General features: G+C 43.2%; 1 protein-coding gene across 2 annotated transcripts in view; it reads right to left on the reverse strand.

Moving 5' to 3' along the window:
• Positions 1-284: 284 nt before the first annotated feature.
• The window catches only part of LOC148017306 (U-box domain-containing protein 44-like), a 52,962-nt gene continuing 31,401 nt past the window's right edge, over positions 285-21,845 (reverse strand). The window contains exon 4 of one of the 2 annotated variants that reach the window (XM_087663367.1): positions 285-2,743. In XM_087663367.1, coding sequence (XP_087519493.1) covers positions 1,242-2,743 — 1,502 coding nt within the window. In that variant the 3' untranslated portion in view covers positions 285-1,241. The remainder of the gene's footprint in view (positions 2,744-21,845) is intronic. The other variant, XM_087663366.1, reaches the window with a different exon arrangement.

Here is a 21,845-nt window from a genome sequence, read left to right on the forward strand (position 1 = left end):
CCGAACTTTGAGTGGCAGCTATGGAAGCTCCCACAACCTCAGCACCTCTGAGTAAGAGGCTTTGATACCATGTTACAAAACATGGTTAGAGTACAAAGACAAAAGTGGACTACAGAGAATTGAAGTACGTAATCATGATGACATAAAAGAGACTCAATTAACTGTAGTTGTGCCAAGTATGTTCAAGCACTTCTCTCTTTGCTTATGGGAAATAGTTCCTTAGATGTGCTTGTAGCACAGCTTCTAGCAACATATATTTTAACATTATCTTGGGAAAACTTTTTATTTACCTACTAGTTCACAATGTAAAGTAAGAAACTCCTTAGCTGGTGGTTCTGAATCCTATCTACAAAGCTCCTATCGAATGATAAAAATAAAGAAAACCAATCACATGGTTAACTGCCACACTTGATCGAGGGACTAAATCCATAAAAGGGAAATATGCAAACCAAGGTTCGAGGTGTTTTTTTTCCCCGCGTGTGCAACCAACTAATCTGCACTTCACGCTGCCTTAGTCCAAAGGTCACACAAACACAGGATGAAGACTCAACAGAACAACTCAACATGATCCTTGAATACTTCTGGACAGATGCTTGTTTGGAATCACCACAAGCACCTTGGAGGGACAACTTCAAAGATGCTCTTGAACTTGAGTGGACAAATGACAAGAAAAAGCTTAAGGAAGATTTACACAGCACACAGGATACTGCATAGAAGCTGATGCACTTGAAGAAGCGCTCATGTGTTATGATAGAAGTGTCTACTAAAGCTAAGCTCCTGAGAGATTTAGTTTACAAGTCTTCCTAAGGACATTTGATACAAATATCCAAGAAGCTGAGTATCTCCAATGCTTAGTGCTTGTAAATGTTATGTTCATGAAGCTAAGTACCTCTTTCTTTTACAAGACTGAAAGCAAGCTTCCATTTAACCTGCAAACGAAGCTCCCAACTCATGCCATTTGCCATTCCAAGCAATTAGCGGATTATCAAACACTGCCATTTGAACAACTATTTTGCATCCACCAGTATGAAGTCTGTGAGACCAAGTTTTCAGGTTCAGAGGACCAAGGATGGTCAGTGTCTTTGCTGTTTGAATTTTGCTGGTGATGTTTGTTGGGAAATCATGAACTATTTAGACGAAGTCCTTCAATGAAAATGCAGAAACTGCGTGCAACAGTCAGGCGACTAGGCACCTACTCTGCTCTAAAACTTCATCTGGTTACAAGATGATTCTTTGCCTTCTTAGAAGTAGCTGGATTGCTCATGTAGGATGTTGAGATGTGCTAATATCTTTGCAGCCAATGGTCTTGTTGCACCTGTACCACTTTGTGTCAAAGACACTAGTGGCATCTGTGCTATACTGCCAAATTGTGATTTGTATTTCTCCTCCCTGAAAATTCTCTCTAGTATCCATAAAGCCTTCTCTTGTACCTCCTCCGAACCAGTATTAAGCTTTTTGATAATTGGCAAAACACCATCAGCTTTAGCAATGACCTCACATCCTTGCTCCAAACATTCATCATTAAAAACAGTTGCCAAGGCACACAAAGCTGCTTCATCAATCTTTTCATCTCGGTCTTCCAACATTTGTATGAGAGGTGATAATGCATCTGCTTCTAGTAGACAGAATGTATCTTTAACAGTGCAGAAACCACCATGGATAATACAACCTGGTTGAGGTGGTGAACCGAAACACCACCACCCTCCAGATCTTTTAATGGGCACACACAGCTTGATGGTGCTTTCTGAAAACTGCTGAAGTGAGAAGGCAGCCCTGCTCTTACTCAGTGAACTTCCTATACTGAGGAGTGTTACCAACATAGGAATGATGTTATGCTCTGCGGCGTATCTCTGAAGTTGCAAGTCTGTCGGAAGTGTGAAGCGAATTAGAGTCAACATGGCATTCTCCACCAGAAGAGTGCTGACCTTTCCAGAACCTCTTGAGCAGCATATTTCTAGTATGTTAGCAATAGATGAGAGTACTCCTGCCTTAAGCATCTTCTCTGTAACCAGCCTGTTGTTGATAGGAAGATTGCTAAGAATTCCCATAGCAGCTGCCTTTTCCTCTTCTGACTCGGATGAAAAAAGGCTGACTAGAATTGAGAAATAGTCCAAGTCCTTCGAGGTCATCTCTTGTGCCAGGACATCCCCTCCTCCATCTTGTGTTAAAATCCACAATAGTTTTAAAGCAGGCAAGCGTAATTCGGAATCTTTTGGTTCAATAAGGCGAACGACCAGAGGAACTCCTCCACTACCTCTTATTGTCTCTCTGATACTTCTTGAAGCTTGGTGTATACATGCATAACTCAAAGCTCTAAGAATATGACTTTGAATGTGTGGCCCTGTCAAATTGAAAACTAATATAAGCTGAACAATGGCTTCTTCGGCATTATCAAAATCTCCCCATAGGTCTTTGATGTTGTAAGCTTGACTTGACATGGCAAGATTTGCGAAAGTGGCAGCCGCGTCCTCCCTTATAGTCGCCACTATGGACTTCACTGTGAAAAGCACCTCCAGTAAAGGTTTTATGATACCAGCTTCAACCATAGGATCTCTGTTCTCAGGTAGAGCTGAGAGGTTCCGGAAAGCGCCAAGTGCTGCAGCCTTACATTCCATATCTCCCTCTGAAGCCATCTTAACAAGGGGAGCCAGAACCCCTCCTTGCACCAAAAGGGATCTACTCTGATCTGTCAACTGCATTCGTGACAGAGTGTTCGCCATGAGAATTTGACAACTGTGTGATCCTGTTATACAGAAACACAGTGAGTAAAAACTAGACTTGCTAACATTCTCGGGCCTAATGCACAGACAGAAGACAAGCTAATGCTGTTTTTACGGCAGGTACATCCTTCTGCAAAAAATGACAATTTCATGCAAACAATGAAAAGGAAATAAAAAGCTAAACTACAATACTACTACCAAGAAGCTTGTCACAACAGATTGGGACATTGCAAGGCAATTATGTACACATTTTAAAAGAGCACTAGTGGGGAAGCACCCAATTCAAGGTTCACTTGCAAGAAAAGTAGGAACTCATTCATTAAACACACTTGCAAGCACACATTGAGAGAGAGAGAGAGAGAGAGAGAGAGTTGAAATGCAATGGAATGAATTATGAAAGTTTGCAAAAGACCAAAATGACCTATGAGAACATGAGTTGCAACTACCTGTAGTTTGATACAACTCTCTAGAAAAGAAACAATAAACAAAAGCTAAAACGTGAAAGAAAATCCTAGTTGATAATCAAGGTACATATCATCCTAAGAAAGTTGTCATTGTTGATTGTCATATAGCCAAGATCCCATCCCATGTCGGGAACAATTCGTTACCAGTTGTGTGTCATGCACAATCGTCTCCTACTTGTAAGCCTTAGTATGAGTCAGACGGGGACATTAGGAGGAGCTCTGAAACTGTCTGTTATGTGTTTTAACAGAGGAGGCAGTTCTAGAGCGTGCATTTCTTCTTCAATGATTCTTGGCCCCTACATGTAGGGGTCAGCCAGTTTTGGAATATTTCAGCTATTTACAGCTGTCCTCCACACTTGGCTGGTCATATGCAGGTTCATCCTTTGCAGGTTTCAGCATACTCCAATGTACATGGAGCCTTCTCTGTCTTCTAGTGCTGCCTTCCATCATCAGCCTGATCTGATGTCCTCACTGACGCCTCGGGCTGCATGCAAGGACTGATCCATCCTCTTTTTATTCAGCATTCTTTTGGAGTTCAGGACAGACTTTCTCTTTCCATTCTCTTCTTTCATTGAAGAGAAAATTCTCTCTCTGTGTTCATGTTTCCCTCTTCTGTTGCGCACTCTCAAATTGTATCATCACCAAAGAGAGGATTCCAAGGTTCTACAAAGAGAAGACCAACTTAGCTTGCTGTTTGGAGCAAATCTATCGCAAAGAATGCAGATTTTTTGCATTGTTCAAGCCTTCTATGGTGTGTGGGGCATCTACAACTTCTCTTTGTAGGATCTAGCTGATTTTCCCTCCATTCAGCCAGCCCAACCCCAAAACACAGCATATTCTTGTGTGTTTGTAGGTTCTTTTGAAGAGTTATGGAGTATCACTAGATCAATGCTTTTGATGACTCCAATGCAGAGAGCATTCAATCTTCTCCCGATAGGCGGTCACATTAGTCAAGCCATTGTGACAAGCAACACGAAGATCAATATTCAAAGCCTCATTCTCACTTTGATAGATTGAGAAGATCAGAGCCCCCTTCTCCTCCCCCCGCTTCTCTAGATCTTTCTCACATGCCTTTACTATTGTCAGAGTGCAGCGAATGCGGAAGACTATGGACAAGACTGAAAGAAAATGAACATGAGAGAAAGGGAGAGAGAAAAGAGATAGAAGAACACAGAAATCTGCAGTCAATGAATGCTGAAATGAAGCGGACAGATCTCTCCCACCAGCACCTGGAAAACAAGTGAGTGGGGCAAGCTGCCAAATGGACCTAAATAGGAGAAAAGAATGCAATAAAATACTGCAGCCGGCCAGCAAAAAACTATCGAAACCAACCGACTACTGCACAAAGGAATAAAACAATCAGCGATCAGTCCTCCAACTGCCATGTGGCATCATTGCCTACCTGGCAAACTACCCGTACACCATGTCTGCTGAAAATGCCCACTAACTGACAGGAATGATGAAATAATGCCCTCCAAGAGAACTAACTGCACCAATGGTAACCTATGAAATGCTAGTCCAAGGGATGAATAATCTCTAACAACCCCTATCAGATCCTAAACACGGCATAAGGCTCAAGGATCTCGAATGCTATCGTAAAAGAAGCTAAGGAAGCGCCTTCATAAACAATCCGGCAAGATTATCCTCTGTCTTGCAATAAACCACATCAATGGTCTCATCCAATATATTTGCCCAAATGAAATGGTATTGAATCTCAATGTGCTTCCACCTAGCATGAAACATTGGGTTCCATGCCAAAGCAATGCAACTCTCATGGTTGCAATGAAGTGTCATAGGACCTGGCTGAGAACAGCCAAGCTCTCAGAGTAACCTTCGAGGCCATACCATCTCACGTGTCGTACAACTGCTCTATACTCCGCCTCTGTGGAACAAAGGCCCAAGGGCAAGAGTGGGCTGCTTCTTGCTATTCCACAAGATAACACTTGCACCCAAAGTAAAACAATATCCTATCGTTGACCTGTAGTGGCCAACATCTCCGGCCCAATTTGAATCCGTCCAGTCTGTAAGAACTAAAGGGCGAATTCGGGTACTTGTTGGATACTAAATACCAAGATCAAGAATCCCCCTTAGGAACCGCAAAATCCTCATAGCAACTTGCCAATGTACCATCTTGGGTTCAATCATGAACCCGACCAACAGACCTATAGGAAAACACAAATCAACTGGAGTGTTAAGAAGCCAAATCGAGAACCCAATCAACTGTTTATAGCAGGTAGCATCCGTTGCCGGAGAATCTACATGGGCTGTAGCATTCCAGTTCGGATCCATAGAAGTAGAAATGGCCTTACATCACTCCATCTCAAACGTGGCCAAAAGCTCACGGTGTCCTTTGAGGTAATCGCCTTCCCTATGTTTCAAGCATGCATCTACAATTGCTAAAGCTTAATAACATGCCCCCAAGAAAAAGAATTGTTAGAACTCAAAAGTCCTCATCTAAACCTCTAGGGACACCTGCTTCATCACGGTCATTCGATTGTATATCTGATCAAGCTCCAATCATATGTCTTGAGCAACAATTAAATACTCGATGTGAGCAATGACGGCTCGAGTGCAAGAGAGAAAGAGGAAAGAACGGATGGAGGCATTCAATTTGTCCCAATGCACCTGTACCTTCATCAACTCAGTTTTCTCAGCTGAATAAAGCTTGGAGGCATCACAACCTATAAGATGGCAGTCTATACCTTCAGTCACAAGCTCCGCCAAATCATAAGACTCCAAGAGAGCAAGCATCATTACACGCTAGATGCAATAAGTCTCCCCCTCAAGCTTTCGATCTGAAGGAAGAGTTGGCAACACAGGGGCCTTAGGGTCCATAATAGCCTAAAACTCCACACCAATTTCGGTCGACATTGTAGAATGACTTGCACAAAAACAAGGGCGACTCCCCTAACTCTGCGCACAATATTGATGCCTGCTAGGGCTTCCTCCGCTCGTCCTCAAAGAGTTTTACCCACCGGAGGCAATGAAAACTCAAAATCCGCAGCAAAAGGCTGAAAATGCAGCATTTCCTCCTTCATGAACAGCAAGAGATTGTAAAAAAACGGCAACTTTGCTCCTCCTCCACGCATAACCTGTTCACCACAACCTCCAAAGGCTGAAAACTCAAACTTTTGTCACAAAGAATCCTCTTGATCAGGTCTCCCTTGGTCAATCAGCCCTTCTACGCTGCTCTAATACCATGTCAAAGTACAACAAATGCAGAAGCATATGGACAAGACTGAAAAAAAATGAACATGAGACAAAGGGAGATAGAAAAGAGACACGATGTTCTGGTGTGCATGCACCCTTACACATGTACTTTATATATATTATCAAAAAACCTAAAGTGGTACACTTGAGTGATTGTACCTACACCGAGTCGTGCTCACTCTCTACTTTGCACTCACTTCCTCTCTCACTATGCATATCTCACCCGCACTCTATCTCGATCCACGTGCACACAACAACAAATTGGTATCAAAGCAAGCAAGATATAGCTCAAGAGTACACACTTCTCAAGGTGTTGTCAAGTGTAAGCTGCACAGGCGACGAGTGCAATGAACAAGCATGAGCCGGGGCTGGGTGAGCAGGCGACTACCTACACGTAGGTTCAGGCCAGCGTAGGTGACACCTAGCGAGCGGGCAACATGCGCAATAGGCCAGCGCAAGTGATGGCTTGACGAGCTGCGACCAAGCGGGTGGCACACCAGCAAGTGAAAGGTCAACGCTGTCAATGGCACCTCAGATTCGACAGAACATTTTCATCGTTTTTGTTTATTATTTTTTGTAATTTGTTTCCCTCCCCCTGACAAGTGTTCGCATGCACATCCACAATGTGAAATTTGACCTGAAAATTTGGGGCTTTTCTCAGATTTGGGCATTTTGATGCAGAACAAGACAATCCGATTCATAAATTGCAAATTTGGTACACATTTTCCTAGGAAATTTGGGGCTAAAATTTGTCAATTCCACCAAATTTTGTGCACATCGGACCTAAGAAAATTGGGGCTTTTACAAAATTTCATCAATTTGTGCAAGTTGCCTGGTATATACACTTGGGTACATGTATTAATGCAATTTTGGGCGGATTTGTCTTTGAAAATTTGGGGCTTTTGGCTGCAATAATCAAATTTATGCCTGAAAATGCATTTGGAGCAAAAATTGCAACAGAATTTTGGAGACTTCATATGAAATTGGTGCATTGGCCTATAAATGTGACCATAATTGATTGTGGAGTGTAGTAGCAGACATTCTCTAATTCTGGGAATCAATTTGCAGATCTGAAATTTCTGCAATTTCTTGATTTTCACTACTGGTTGGGACTTGCAGCGTACCGTACTCATTTGTGTGACATATTTAGCTTGCATTTGCTGACAATTTGAGTCAATTTAGTGCTGCAAATCATGGCTGGAAACAGTGACAGCAGCAACCTTTTGCACATCAAGAAGCTTGAGGGTGCACACAATTTTGCAATATGGCAAAAACAGTGCTATAATGTCTTGGTGCAGAAGAACCAGGCGAAGCCCATCAAAGCGAAGGGAATAAGACCAGTTGGTATGGAACAAGAAGAGTGGGATGATTTGGATGAGCTTGCACACTCCACCATAGAGCTCCTAATGTCAGACAACTTGCTCTTTAATATTGAGAAGCTGCATTCTGCATATGAAATGTGCCGAAGACTTGAGGAACTATATGCTCACAAAAGTGCAGCCAACAAGGTTTATTGGCTGAAAAAGTTGATGGACCTTCACATAAAGGAAGGTACCACCATAACCACCATGTCTGTATATTTGAACAAGTTCAACTCAATTTTTAGTCACTTGATTGCTTTGGATTTTCACATTGATGATAAGTTCAAGGCTACTTTCTTGCTTTGCACTTTGCCTGAAAGTTGGAATACTTTCAAGACAGCTTTGAGTAACACAAATGCTCAACTGTTATATTTTGATGTGGAGAGTTCTTTGCTGATGGAAGAACTCAACAGGCAAAATAATTCAGCAAATAAGTCTTCTACTGCATTGCACACTAGGGGTAGATTTTAACAAAAGGGTAGTCTTGAAAATAGAGCATACAGCAAGTATCATGGCAAAAATGTGGTGTGTCATCATTGTGGCAAGAAACGGCACTACAAACGGGATTGTTTTCAATTGAAAAAAGAGAAAGGCAAAAGCCAAAACACCGAAGACATGGCTGAGAAAAAGGACAACCAACCTGCAAAGAAAAGCAATGTGAAGATAGAGGACGTAAATGTAGTCCCTCATGAGAATAATAGTGACGATGATGTAACCAAGCAACCAAGTATTTCCTTGTGGCATAACCAGTTGGGACACATGAATCAAACTGGAATGAAAGTGCCTTCTCATTTGGGTTATTTGCTATCTTTGAGGTATGTTGATTTTGAACAATGTGATCATTGTATTTATAGTAAGCATGCTCAAACATCACATTAAAAATCTTGTTGTAAAGTCTTCACCCTTAGAGTTGGTAAATTCAGATCTATGTTAGATGCCAGGGTTATCTCTAGGGGAAAAGAAGTATTTCATTACCTTTGTTGATGATGGCACATGCAAAGCATGGGTTTATCCAATCCGTCGTAAAGACGAGGCCTTGGATAATTTTAAAAATTGATTGGCACTTGCTAAAAATCAGACCAGCACAACATTAAAGTGTCTTCGCTCTAACAGTGGTGGGAAATACATGTCCAAAGCCTTTCAAGAATTTTGTGACAGCAAAGGGATTAAAAGGCAGCTCATCGCCCCTCACAATCCACCCCAAAATGGTGTTGCAAAGCGTATAAACATGACCATTCAAGACAAGGATTAAAAGGTCTCTCTCTGCCCCTCACAATCCACCCCAAAATGGTGTTGCATAGCGTATAAACATGACCATTCAAAACAAGGATTAAAAGGTCTCTCTCCGCTCCTCACAATCCACCCCAAAATGGTGTTGCATAGTGTATAAACATGACCATTCAAGACAGGGCCCGTACAACGCTATCACATGCTGCTTTACCTCATGGATTTTGAGCAGAGGTTGTTATGACAGTAGTATACTTGATTAATCGGTCACCAAACAAGTCTTCTTTGGGGCCCTGTCTCCCTCAAGAAGCGACCCTCCCCCCCCCAAGAGGCGTGGTCGAGCAAGCCACCTTCGTATGCTCACTTGAGTGTTTGGCTACGAAGCGTTTGTGCACATTCGCAAGGGAAAACGCAGCAAACCTAAACAAAAGTTCCGTAAATGTATTTTCCTAGGATATGGTGATGAGGGTGAAATGGGATATAAATTATGGGATCCTGAAAAAAGGAAAATTGTATGCAAAAATGATGTTATCTTCCAAGAATATCGCATGCACAAATAGCCTGAAATTTTTTATGAAAGTAAAAGGGTTGTATTCTGGGAAGATGTATCGATAGAACAATAAAGAATGCCTACTAGACAACAACAAATACTTGTTGTAAATGGCCCTAAAAATGTAAGGAATGATGCTGAAAATGATCAATAAGTTTTTTCTTTTTTCTTTTTGGGCAACGGGGGGGAGGGTATCCACGGTGTGTATGAGGAAGTACCTCTTATAACTCCCTCACCCACATGGTTAGCATCGTGTCACAACACATTGATAGCTCCACCCACCACCCGTGACATGGTCCCTTGCTGTGCCTCCAGCTACCTTGTACATACTTTTTGGCTATGAATATAACGTGATGCCATCAAGATGGGTCCTTGTGCAAACTCGAGTGCGTGTTATGATCCGTGTCATGTTGGGGTGCCCCATGACGTGTTGAGGGGTCAAGATGGCAGAGTTGGGGGGAGCGTCTAGAGCTGCTTCGGGGTCTAGACAGGGTCACGCGCGGGCCTTTGAGGACTGGACCATCACACTTTGGTTGGGTTGGGAGGGGTGGTCCCTCAAGAGGCGTGGACGGGTAAGCCACTTTCGTATGCTCACTCGAGAGTTTTTGGTTGCGAGGCATTTGTGCACATTCGCAAGGAAGAACGCAACAAACTTAAACCAAAGTCCTGTAAATGTATTTTTCTAGGATATGGTGATGAGGGTGAAACGGAATATAGATTATGGGATCCTGAAAAAAGGAAAATTGTATGCAACAATGATGTTATCTTCCGGGAAGATCACATGCACAAACAGCCTGAAATTTTTAAGGAAGTCAAAAGGGCTACATTCTAGGAAGATGTACCAATAGGACAGCAAAGAATGCCTACTAGACAGCAGCAAATACCTGCTATAAATGGCCCTAAAAATGTAGGGAATGATGCTGAAAATCTGTGCACGATGCTGAACCTACAGAAGAGCAAGTTGTTTATGCAGATTTGCAGGTTGAACAGCCAATAAATCTTAATCATTGGATCCATAACTTGACCAAAATGCAAAGACAGCGAGATAGGTTTGTTCCCAGTGTCAATTATGTGACTGATTATGTCATGTTGACAAATTGTGGTGAGTTGTTACGCTTCAAGGAAGCAATGGACAAAAAAGATAGCAAGAAACAGCATAAGACTATGCTGTCAAAGATGGAATCTCTCATGAAAAATGGCACTTGGGATTTGCTGCATTTGCCTTAAGGGCAAAAAGTGCTACCATGCAAATGGGTTTACAAAATGAAAGTCACTTTTGATTCTTTACCAAGGTACAAGGCACGACTAGTTGCTAAAAGATACAAGCAAGAACATGGAATTAATTTTGATGAAATTTTTTCTCCTATAGTCAAAATTACTACTTCACGAACCATTTTGGGCTTGGTTGCATCTGAAGATATGAAACTCATACAGATGGATGTAAAAACGGCTTTCTTACATGGTGATTTACATGAGGAGATCAATATGCAACAGCTTGAGAGTTTTGTTGCAAAGGGGAAAAGAGCACATGGTATGTAAACTCAATAAGAGTTTGTATGGGTTGAAACAGGCACCACAAGAATGGTATCATAAATTTGATACATTTATGCAATCTCAGGGATTCCATAGATCTCAAGTTGATCACTACTTATACACCAAGAAAGCACCAAATGGTAACCTTATTCTCTTGGTTTTGTATGTGGATGACATGCTGATTGTAAACTGGGATGTTCACGCTTTGAATTCCCTAAAACAAAGCTTGCACAGTAGCTTTGATATGAAGGATCTTGGTGAGGCCAATCATATTCTTGGCATGCATATACTTAAGGACAGATAGCAAGGTCTTCTCTATCTGTCATAGCAGGAGTATGTTACTAAGGTTTTGCAACATTTCAATATAGAGGGGGAAAGCCATTGGTGTACCGTTGCCTCCATATGTAAAACTTAGTGCGGATGATAGCCCTACATCTGATGATGGAAAGACTGAGATGGCCAAGATTCCTTATGCTTCAACTACTAGTAGCTTGATGTATACTATGGTTGCTACATATCCTAACATTGCATTTGCGGTGGAAGTGGTTAGTAAGTACATGGCATATCCTAGCAAAAAGCATTGGAAAGTAGTAAAGGGTATCATACCTTAAGGACACAAAGGACTTGTGTATCTGCTATGGGAAGCAGAAGTCATCGGTTGTTGGCTTCACGGATGCAAACTATGCTGGTCATCCTCACTGCAAGAAGTCTACTCAAGATATGTGTTCACATTCACAGGGGGAGCAGTCTCTTGGATATCCAAGCTGCAAAAGTGTGTTGCATTGTCCACTATAGAGGCAGAGTATGTGGCTACCACTAAGGCATGCAAGGAAGCTTTATGGCTTTCACGTCTGGTGAGAGAGCTTGGCATTACAGAGGTTCCTATCCTCCACTCTGATAGTCAAAGTGCTATCATGCTAGCACCAAATCCTGCCTTTCATACAAAGACAAAGCACATACAGGTGAAGTATCATTTTATTAGGGATGTACTTGACAGCAAGAGCATTGACCTTGTCTAGATGTATATAGATGATAACCCTGCAGACCTTCTCATGAAGGGTCTCCCAGTAGAGCGGTTTGCTCATTGCTACCAGATGATGGGGGTTGGATGGTATATGTATATGTATTTCAGCTTTGTACATATCTAAACTTAGCTGATTCTTTCCTCTACCTTCAGGCACGTTGCCTTTAGATGGGAAGTTGTTGGGAATAAAGGGTCACCATGCCTTTTACAATGTTTGGGAGTGTACGTACCCTTACAGACGAACTTTACATATATTATCAAAAAACCTAAAGTGGTACACTTGAGTGATTGTACCTACATCAAGTCATGCTCACTCTCTCCTTCTTATATGACTCCTCCAAGAGAGTTGTAAGATCTTCATCCGTCTAACGGTATAGTCACTATCGTTGACATTTGTTCTATACCTATTACTGGTATTGCCACATTGACGCAAATGCCCATCCATCAAGCTCTATTTTGGAATTCCTACTTGTTTCAAACTTGGGCTACCCATTCATCTTTGTTTATGGCCTGACAAGACTCCATACTGCAATTGCCTTTTATTGTGAGAGTGCGCAATAGAAAGGAACAAAAATAGAGAGAGACTACAAGAAAAGAAAAATGAAATCTGCACTGAACAAGAAAGAATGTTGATATAAATGGAAAAGCGGAAGGAGACTGATCAATCCCTGCACGCATCCCACAGCATCAATGAGGGCACCAAATCAAGTTGATGATGATGTCAGCACCAAGCATAGAGGAGACGAGGTATTGAAGTATGCACTTGCCAAGGAAGACAGAAGACTGGAGAGGATGAATGATTGTCAAGTGGGAGGTTGGCTATAAATAGCCATAAAAGCCCAAAATAAGCCGATCTGCACTTGTAGGTGTAATAATTGCTGGCTGACCATTATTTAATGCAGGTTGCACTGGAAAAATGCCAGAAAAATACCTAGTGGTAATAGAAAAATCCCACCTAGCAAGAACAATGTCTGGCAGGTGGAGGCAAACTGTGGAGCTATCCCTCGTCCTCAGCGTCGTTTTCCTCTTCCTGAAGATTTTGATGAGGACAACCGTGAGGAAGTTGTGCTTACATGGGATTCAGATGATGCGCGTGCATATTCTACTCTTCTTCGATGTATTTCTAAAGAAGTTTTCCGAGGCTTACCTCTTGCAAGACATCCTCCGAAGTATGGTCGACCCTTTAGATGTTGTACGACGCACCTTCCACCTTGCGTGTAATAACCCTTTATGGATAGCTTCAAAACACAAAGTTTAAGCCGAAGGACACCATTCAATCATTTTTGCTCTGTGTTACATAGGTACAGGACTAGCTTCGACACATGCAAATTGCCCTTCCAAAGGCACATCTCGTGGGAATAGTACTCTACAAGCTCCCCTCAAAGTTTGGAGTAGCGAATGCTTTGAGGACACAGACATCATTTACACATGTGAACTTTACACACATCCTCAATGCTTCTTGAGCATGAGGCATCTTTGTGTTTACAAGGGAGGCTTCCATCTCATTATAGAGGTTCCGATGTGGCCTTATCAGCTTTAGACACGGGTGCCAAGAAGAAGTCAAAGGCCCAATGTTATCATTGTGGCAAGAAGTTCCACTTGAGGAAGAATTACAAGGAGTTAGTGGCCTCACCAAAGAAGGAGGAGAAAAAGAAGTAGGATGTAGATTCCTCCGACAAGTCATCCTCTTCCTTACACTCCAACTTCGATTCTCCGGCCAAGGAAAAGTCCAAGGCACAGCAAGGATCCACTTCTTCAAATCAAGGGAAGGGCTTGGTGGCTCCTTCCTTTGCTGCTTTCTAGTCCAAGTGATCTGGTCATCCCTCGCGACTCTCTAGTGCCAAAGATGGAATGTGAAAGGATGGTGAGACAAGGCAGCCGAGCCTCATCTATACACATATACAATTGCACATGTTCCAAAGACGGACATCCTTGATGCATCAACCGAAGTCTAGCAAGTTTAAATCCTGGAGCTCAGATTGACACCCGGGTTCATAATGGGTTGCTATTTGAAAACGAGCCGGCTTGGTTCCTAGTCTTGAGCTCACATGAGGGGACACTTTGGTGGTTTGACCAAAGGCGGCGGAAAATCCATGGTCACATATATTCAAAGGCATTTTTGACAAGATGATCAAGATGATCTTGTATGCTACTGAAAATAATGCAAGAAATGAAAATGAGGGCAACTAATGACAAAACACTGACAAACAGGGGCTGGAAAATAGGCCATTTTACATCAGCGAGGTGTCGTCTAGGCTGAAAATTTGTTGTAGCAAACACAGATGATCAGCAACAGCAATTGGCAGACCTGCAACAACAGAAAGCAGCACTCCAACACTGAACATGGATGTTTAATACCATGCCAGAAGTGGGTGCAGCGATGGAAGCGTAGAAGACTGCTACAATAGACTGCACAACACAAGAGAAAAATGAAACAAAAGAACAGAGGAATATGCAAAGAGAGAACTCACAGATATGCTCAGGAATAATTCCTCTCCCTCTCTCCAATAAAAATTGAACTGGAATTCTGCAAGTGAATGATGATGACTAAGGAGGAGGGAGTCTTTATAAATAGGCATAAAATAATGCCAATAATGCATCAGGTCAGCTAGCATTAAAATGGCCTAGAAAGGCAGTCGACCAGCCAATAAATGCTAGAAACCAAAATAATAAGCACCCATAAAGTATCTAAAATAATCTATTGTGCCCAGCCCACAAATACACATGCATAGACTCACTCGTGAGCTAACTAAAGCCTTGTGTTCGCTGAAAATGCCTACTACATGTGGGTGACATCATTTAGTGGCTAGGCGTCAACATCTGATGGATTGCAACTTCATCAAGAGGCCAAGTAACAACATCTAGGTATAGGTGACTACATCCACCCATCAGCGACACATCTCCATCAGCATGTTCAATAAACGCAGCCCTCCAGGTGGTGGTGAGTTTCCTAGCCAGGTGACAATTCTTCATAGTCAAATGCAACATTTGTGGAGCAGGTGACAGCATATTCATCGATGATTTGTGCCTCTGCATCCTTGTGTGTACAGATGACAGTCTTCTCCCCTCCGACAAACCTTCTACATCGAGATCTTGTTCTTGCCGCCACCTGTGCCGGCCGTAAATGCCTTGGTGGAGCCACTGGCTCCCACCTCTTGGAGTCGCTCGTCATGCTCCAAGACAAGCGGGGAAAGCTCCTCCCATAGGAGTGTCTCACGGGTCCTCGAAGTGATGAGGCTGGTGTAGAAGACATCATAGCGGGGTGATGGCAGCTGAGTCAACAGAATCATCGCCATATCCTCAGACGATATCAGACGACCAAGAGAGGCTAGCTCGCCTCGCATATCCTCCATTTTCATGATGTGCTCCTTCATGGAAGAAGAACCATCAAGACTGAGCATCCGCAACTTCTTCTCCAAGGAAATCTTGTGGGCAAATGTCTTGTGCTGATACATTGTGTAACCGGGGGGGGAAGGAAACCTCTCTTATGGAGAGTAAAAGTGCCCCGGTATCCTACTACGGATCACCGACACTCCTATCTAAGCATAGGCATGGGTAAAGCCCAACAAAACCCCCTGGAGTGAAAAGTGATCAGCATACAAGGATCATCCACCAAAGAAGATCGAATTTAAAGCATTGCGGAATGCTTCAAATTTGTTGCGAGGAAGAGCTTTGGTGAAGATGCCTGCCACATTGTTGTTGGTAGGACAATAGACAAGGCTGATAACCCCTCTGTGTAGCCTCTCTCTAACAAAAGTGATAATGTATCTCAATGTGTTTCGTGCGTGCATGAAAAACTGGGCTCTGTGTCATTGCAATAGCACTCTGACTATCACTAAACAATGGAGTAGGTTTCATGACAGATATATCAAGATCAGCCAACAAACATCTCAGTCATTCACATTAAACTGTAGTAGTGAAAGTTGCCTTGTATTCAGCTTCACAAGATGATGTGGCAATAGTAGATTGTTTCTTACTAAGCCAAGAAAGAAACAATTTCCACTTGTAAAGTATCAAAAATCAAAATCTCTAACCCAATCGGAATCACTATAAGCATGTAATTGCAGCCCTGCTCCCCTTGGCATAAAGCAATCCAAGAGTCTTAGTGCCCTACAAATAATGAAAAACATGCTTCACAACTTGCCAATGTGACATGTATGGAATGTGTATATATCTGCTCAGGGCTGAAACTGCAAATTGAATATTTGGCCTTGCAAAAATAAATAAATGAGACATCCCACTATTGGAGCATATGTATGAATGTCAAACATCTCACTGTCATCATGCAAAGACAGCTCAAGTCCACTCTCCATTGGTGTATCTGTTGGCTTGCAATCATAGAAGCCAAATCTCTCAAGGAGTTTACCAATACATCTAGACTGTGGCAATCCAATGCCTCTAGTATCATGAATAAACTGAATGCCCAAATAGTAATGCAAAAACCCCAAATCTAACATTTCAAAAGTTTGCTAGATTTTTCTCAAATTCTGAAATTTGATCAACATGTGTCCCTATAAGCAGAAGGTCATCCACATAAAGATAAATGCCCAGTAAGGATCCCCACTCTTTGCATACGTAAAGAGTAGACTCTAATAGGCTGTTAATGAACCCTTCGCTGAGTAAAAAGGCCTCAATTTTGACATACCAAGTTGGTGGATCTTGCTTCAAACCATACAAAGCCTTTTCAGTTTGCATACCAAGTGTTCATATCCTTCAATTGCAAAAGCCATGGGCTGCTGAACATACACTTCTTCCTAAAGTTCCCCATGTAAAAATACAATTTTAATGTCAAGCTAGTGCACAATCCAACCATAATGGGCAACCAATGCAACCATACACCTAATAGCAATCATACGGGATATAGGAGCAGAAGTCTCCTCATAATCAATGCCTTTCTTTTGCGCATAGCCTTTTGCCACTAGCCTGGCCTTGTACTTATCAATGGATCCATCCGCTTTTCGTTTCAGCTTATAGACCCATTTAGTACCAATGGCTTTCTTTCCAACAAGCAATGTAACTAAATCCCATGGCTTTCTTTCCAACAAGCAATGTAACTAAATCCCATTTTTGATTCTTCATGATAGAATCAAATTCAGCTTTCATTGCTGCCATCCAATGCGCACTTTCTTGTGCATCCTCAAAAGAATCAAGCTCATCATCATCAAGTGTGTTTGATGTCATAACAAACTCTTTAGTATTAGCATGCAGACATGTTTGTGTTGGAGTACGACCAACAAGAGGAGCATCCAAATGACTGTCTTGTAGAGTCTGTAAGTACAATCTACGTATTTGTCTAGCCTCCTAATTATGTACATGTTCTTGATGAATCTCATCCGAACAGAGAGTCTTAATCTGACAGCCCCATTGATTATCCACAAATGCAATAAAAGCCAAAAATGCATCACACACTTCTCACTTTTTCACCAATGAATAAACCCAACAAAAATGAGTGAAGTCATCAATGAAGGTGAAGAAATAATAACATGCACCCAATAACTTTATCTACATGGGTCCACACACATCCAAATGCACAATCTGCAACCTAGCCATAGCTCTAAAAGCAACATCATGAGGAAAAGAAAATCGATGCATTTTTCCCAAAATGCATCCCTCACAAATGAGCTCAGGAGGTCTCTCCAAGAGAGGTAAGCCTTCCAACATCTGAGTACACTGCACAAGCATCAAACTGCCTTAGTTCACATGCCCTATACGCATGCCACAACGCTACCTGTGACATAGGAGGAGTAATAGTACATGCCACAACTCTGCCCAAGAAGAATCATAACTACATGTGTTAAAACAGTAGTCACTATCAATGACAAAATGACGCGGACTCTATAGTAGTAACAGTAGCAGTAGCAGGTGCATTTGAGACAGACTCATTTTTCTCCTTGTCAATGTGTTTCTTCCATTCTATGATGTAATGACCTAGTTTTTTACAATAATGGCACTTCCCCCCCCTACTTCTTGTTATTTTGTGAAGTTGAACTTCTAGAGCTCTGCGGAGTATTCCTAGACTAGCTACCCTTGCCCTTTTGTCTTGCCATAAAAGCCTATTCAAAGGCTACAACATCCACCCTGTGAGAGTGCGCAACGGAAGAAGAAAGACGAGCACAGAGGGGGGGGGGGGGGGAGGGGGGAGAGAGAGAGAGAGAGAGAGAGAGAGAAAGCAGAAAGTGAAGGAAGAAAATCTACACTGACTGATATGAATGCTGAATACAAAGCTGTGGACTGATCAATCCCTACACGCAGCCCGAAGCGTCAATGAGGGCACCAGATCAGGCTGGAAACAGTGGCAGCACCAATGCTGGAGTGGGAACAGAGGGAGAGTGCACTGAAACCTGCAAGACAGTGTAACGGACTGATTGGGGGGACTGCTATATATTTCCATGATCCGCTCTCGAACATAGTGGTACTAAACCTCAATGTGCTTCGTGCAAGCATGAAACACCGGGTTTTTCGCCAAAGCAAGAGCACTCTGGTTGTCCACGCACAGCTCCGTAGATCCTATCTATGGGAAGCCAATCTCCGCCAGTATATGACAGAGCCAAACTGCCTCCATAGCGGTCGAACATAAGGCTCGATACTCAACCTCTGTAGAAAAAAGTGCCACAGTTGGTTGCTTCTTGCCGCTCCAAGAGACAACACCGGATCCAAGGGTGAAAGCATAACCTATAGTGGATCGTCTCGAATCCACATTACCTGCCCAATCAGAATCACTCCAGCCAGAAAGAGTGGTCCCATCTCCATACATGACCCCATAGGATCGAGTCCCCTACAAATACTGAAAGACAGGCAAAGCTGCCCTCAAGTGATCCTGTGTAGATGTCTGCATAAAATAAGACAACAGAGCCACCACAAAAGAGATATCCTGCCAAGTGTTAATAAGCCAGATAAGTGAACCAATAAGGCACCTGTAACGAGTGAGATTAGTAAGGGGAACTCCATCTGCCAAAATCTTGGACTCTAGATCCATGGGGTATGAAATAGGCCAACACTCGGCCATACCAAACTTCGAAAGAAGCTCGGAGATGCACCTGTGCTGCGAGACGAAGATGTGTTGTGCCATCTGATAGATCTCCAATCCAAGAAAGAAGTGAAGGATCCCGAGATCCATCATGTCAAACTCCTGCCGGAGAATAGACCGAGTGTGCTCCACCTACGGAGTGTCACTCCCTGTAATAATAAGATCATCCACATACAAGATCAGCAAAACACAAAGGTCACCCACAACCCGAAAGTAGAGATTAGGGTCATGATCGGAGGGCTGAAAACCATGTTGTAGAAAGAAGCAGTCAATCCTCTCGTACCAAGCACGAGGAGTTTGCTTCAGGCCATAAAGGGCCTTCCGCAACCTGTAGACATGAACCTCCTTCCCCTCCTCAAGGACTGCAGGTCCACGCAGATCAGCTCAATTACAGGCCCAGCGGAATAGTTCACTCTGTGTGAACTATGCTCTTATGTCACAAATTCTTTAGGATTCCGAGCCTTCCACAGCTGAGGAGGCTCTAGCACAAGATGTTTGGAGACAAGCTATGCAAGCAGAGCTCGATTCCATCGAGCAAAGTCAGAATTGGGAGCTTGTACCGCATCCCACGAAACGGAAGGTGATAGGTGTGAAATGGGTCTTTAAGATAGGTGTGAAATGGGTCTTTAAGACCAAGTATCTTGCAGATGGTTCCTTGGACAGGCATAAAGCTAGGCTTGTTGCCAAGGGTTTTGCACAGCGAGCAAGTTTGGATTACTTTGAGACCTTTGCTTCGAGTGATTTTGGCTCTTGCAGCTCACCACCGTTGGCATGTTTACCAAATGGACGTCAAGTCAACCTTCCTAAATGAGAGTTTTCACCAATGGTGATAGTGCCCCCTCTCGAACAAATGTCTTGAAGTCAATCCTTCCTGAAGGTCATATGAGAAGATGCTCCGTTGTCCAGGAGCCAAGGCTTCTCCTTAGTGGTAGAAGCTAGGGTTGTATCCTTCTCACCAAAGACATGCACAAAAGCGGACTCTATCGTGGCTGGGGCCGCCTTCGAGTCCTCCTCCTTGGGCTTCAAATGGGGGTACTTCTGCCAACACTTCTCGAGATGAGTGCCCTTCCCACAGTGTGGACACTTGGGCTTCTTCTCCTTCACATCCTTCTTGTCCTCCTCTTTCTTGTCCTTGGCCTTCTCCTTCTATTGCTTCTTCTTCTTCTTGCCTCTGGCAATACCTGCAATAAAAGCCTTGGTGGAGCCACTGGCACCTACCTCTCTGAGACGCTCATCATGCTCCAAGACAAGCAGGGAAAGTTCCTCCCATAGGAGTTTCTCGCGGGTCCTCGAGGTAATGACGCTGGTATAGAAAACATCAAAACGGGGTGATGGCAACTGAGTCAAGAGAATCATTGCCATATCCTCGAAAGAAATCACCCGACCAAGAAAGGTTAGCTTGCCTCACATATCCTCCATCTTCGTGATGTGCTCCTTCATAGAAAAAGAATCATCAAGACTGAGCATCCGCAATTTCTTCTCCAGAAAGATCTTGTGGGCGAATGTCTTATGCTGGTACAAAGACGCAAGCTTCTTTCACACTTCCGCCACGGTCTTCAACCTGTGAACATGAACAAGAACAGAGTCGTGAAGACTCATAAAGAGAAAGAAACGGGCTCGAGAGTTGAGCCGATCCCACAAGGTTGCACGGTCCATAGAGGTCCCATCAGAAGAATCCATCAGGGGACGATCAATGGGTGAAAAAACAAGCTCCCATAGGTCGTTGAATGTGTGGAGGATGCACTCCACTTTACACGACTAGAGGGAGAAGTTGGAGCCATCCAACTTGTCTTCCTTCAAAAAGGAAGAGAGTATGGGCACATGAACCGAGGGAAGCAATGAAGGCATATGGACATCTAAAGAAGTCTTCACCGATGAAACCTTCAAGGTAGATGGAACCCTCTGAGATATATGGACTAAAGAAGGACGAGTATGAGGAGACTCCTCCCATCGTCGATCACGAAACTCTTGATTATCCCATCTCCCCTCAGAGAACTGATGAGAAAGAAGCTTATCCTCTAAGTCAACGAAGCCTGAAAACTGGTAAGACATCTTCCAAATCTGCAAACACCATACACACCAAACAAAGTTTGCCAATGCCGAGGGATAACCACCAAAGGGGTCACCAGTCACCAATCAGACCACCAAACACAAGAGATTGAGGTCACCTAGCACCAAATGCTATAAACGCAACTATAGATGATGCAAACACCTAAGAAGCAGTTGCCAGACACCAAAACACAAGTTGATATGCAATCGCCAGCAAGAAAAGGGCCGCCAGTGGTCGAGAACACCGCCAAAATAGCAAAATGCCACCAGGAGTGTCACTCAACTATAGATGAGGCCGCCTTGCTGGAAACGCAAATAGGAAGGAGAGGATGGTGACGTGGCAACCACAGAAGGGGTCACCTATAGCAAACACAATGGGGTAGACCTTCAAGAATGGCCGCCTTGCTGATGGTGAGGGTATGGCAGCAGCAGAAGAAGGGGATGGTGTCTCTCTATGGAAGCTCTCCTCCGTGCTCTTGGTTAGGCGATGATACCATGTGAGAGTGCGCAACGGGAGAAGAAACACAAACACAGAGGGGGAGAGAGAGAGAGAGAGAGAGAGAGATAGAGGAGAAAGCAAAAAGTGGAAGAAGAAAATTTGCACTGACTGAGATGAATGCTGAATAAAAAGCTGTGGACTGATCGGTCCTTGCAGGGAGCCTGAAGCGCCAGTGAGGGCA

This window comes from Lygodium microphyllum, chromosome 22 (genome assembly GCF_053477565.2).
Source record: "Lygodium microphyllum isolate KBCC chromosome 22, Lygodium_microphyllum_v1.1.10, whole genome shotgun sequence".
NCBI classification, from domain to species: Eukaryota; Viridiplantae; Streptophyta; class Polypodiopsida; order Schizaeales; family Lygodiaceae; genus Lygodium; species Lygodium microphyllum.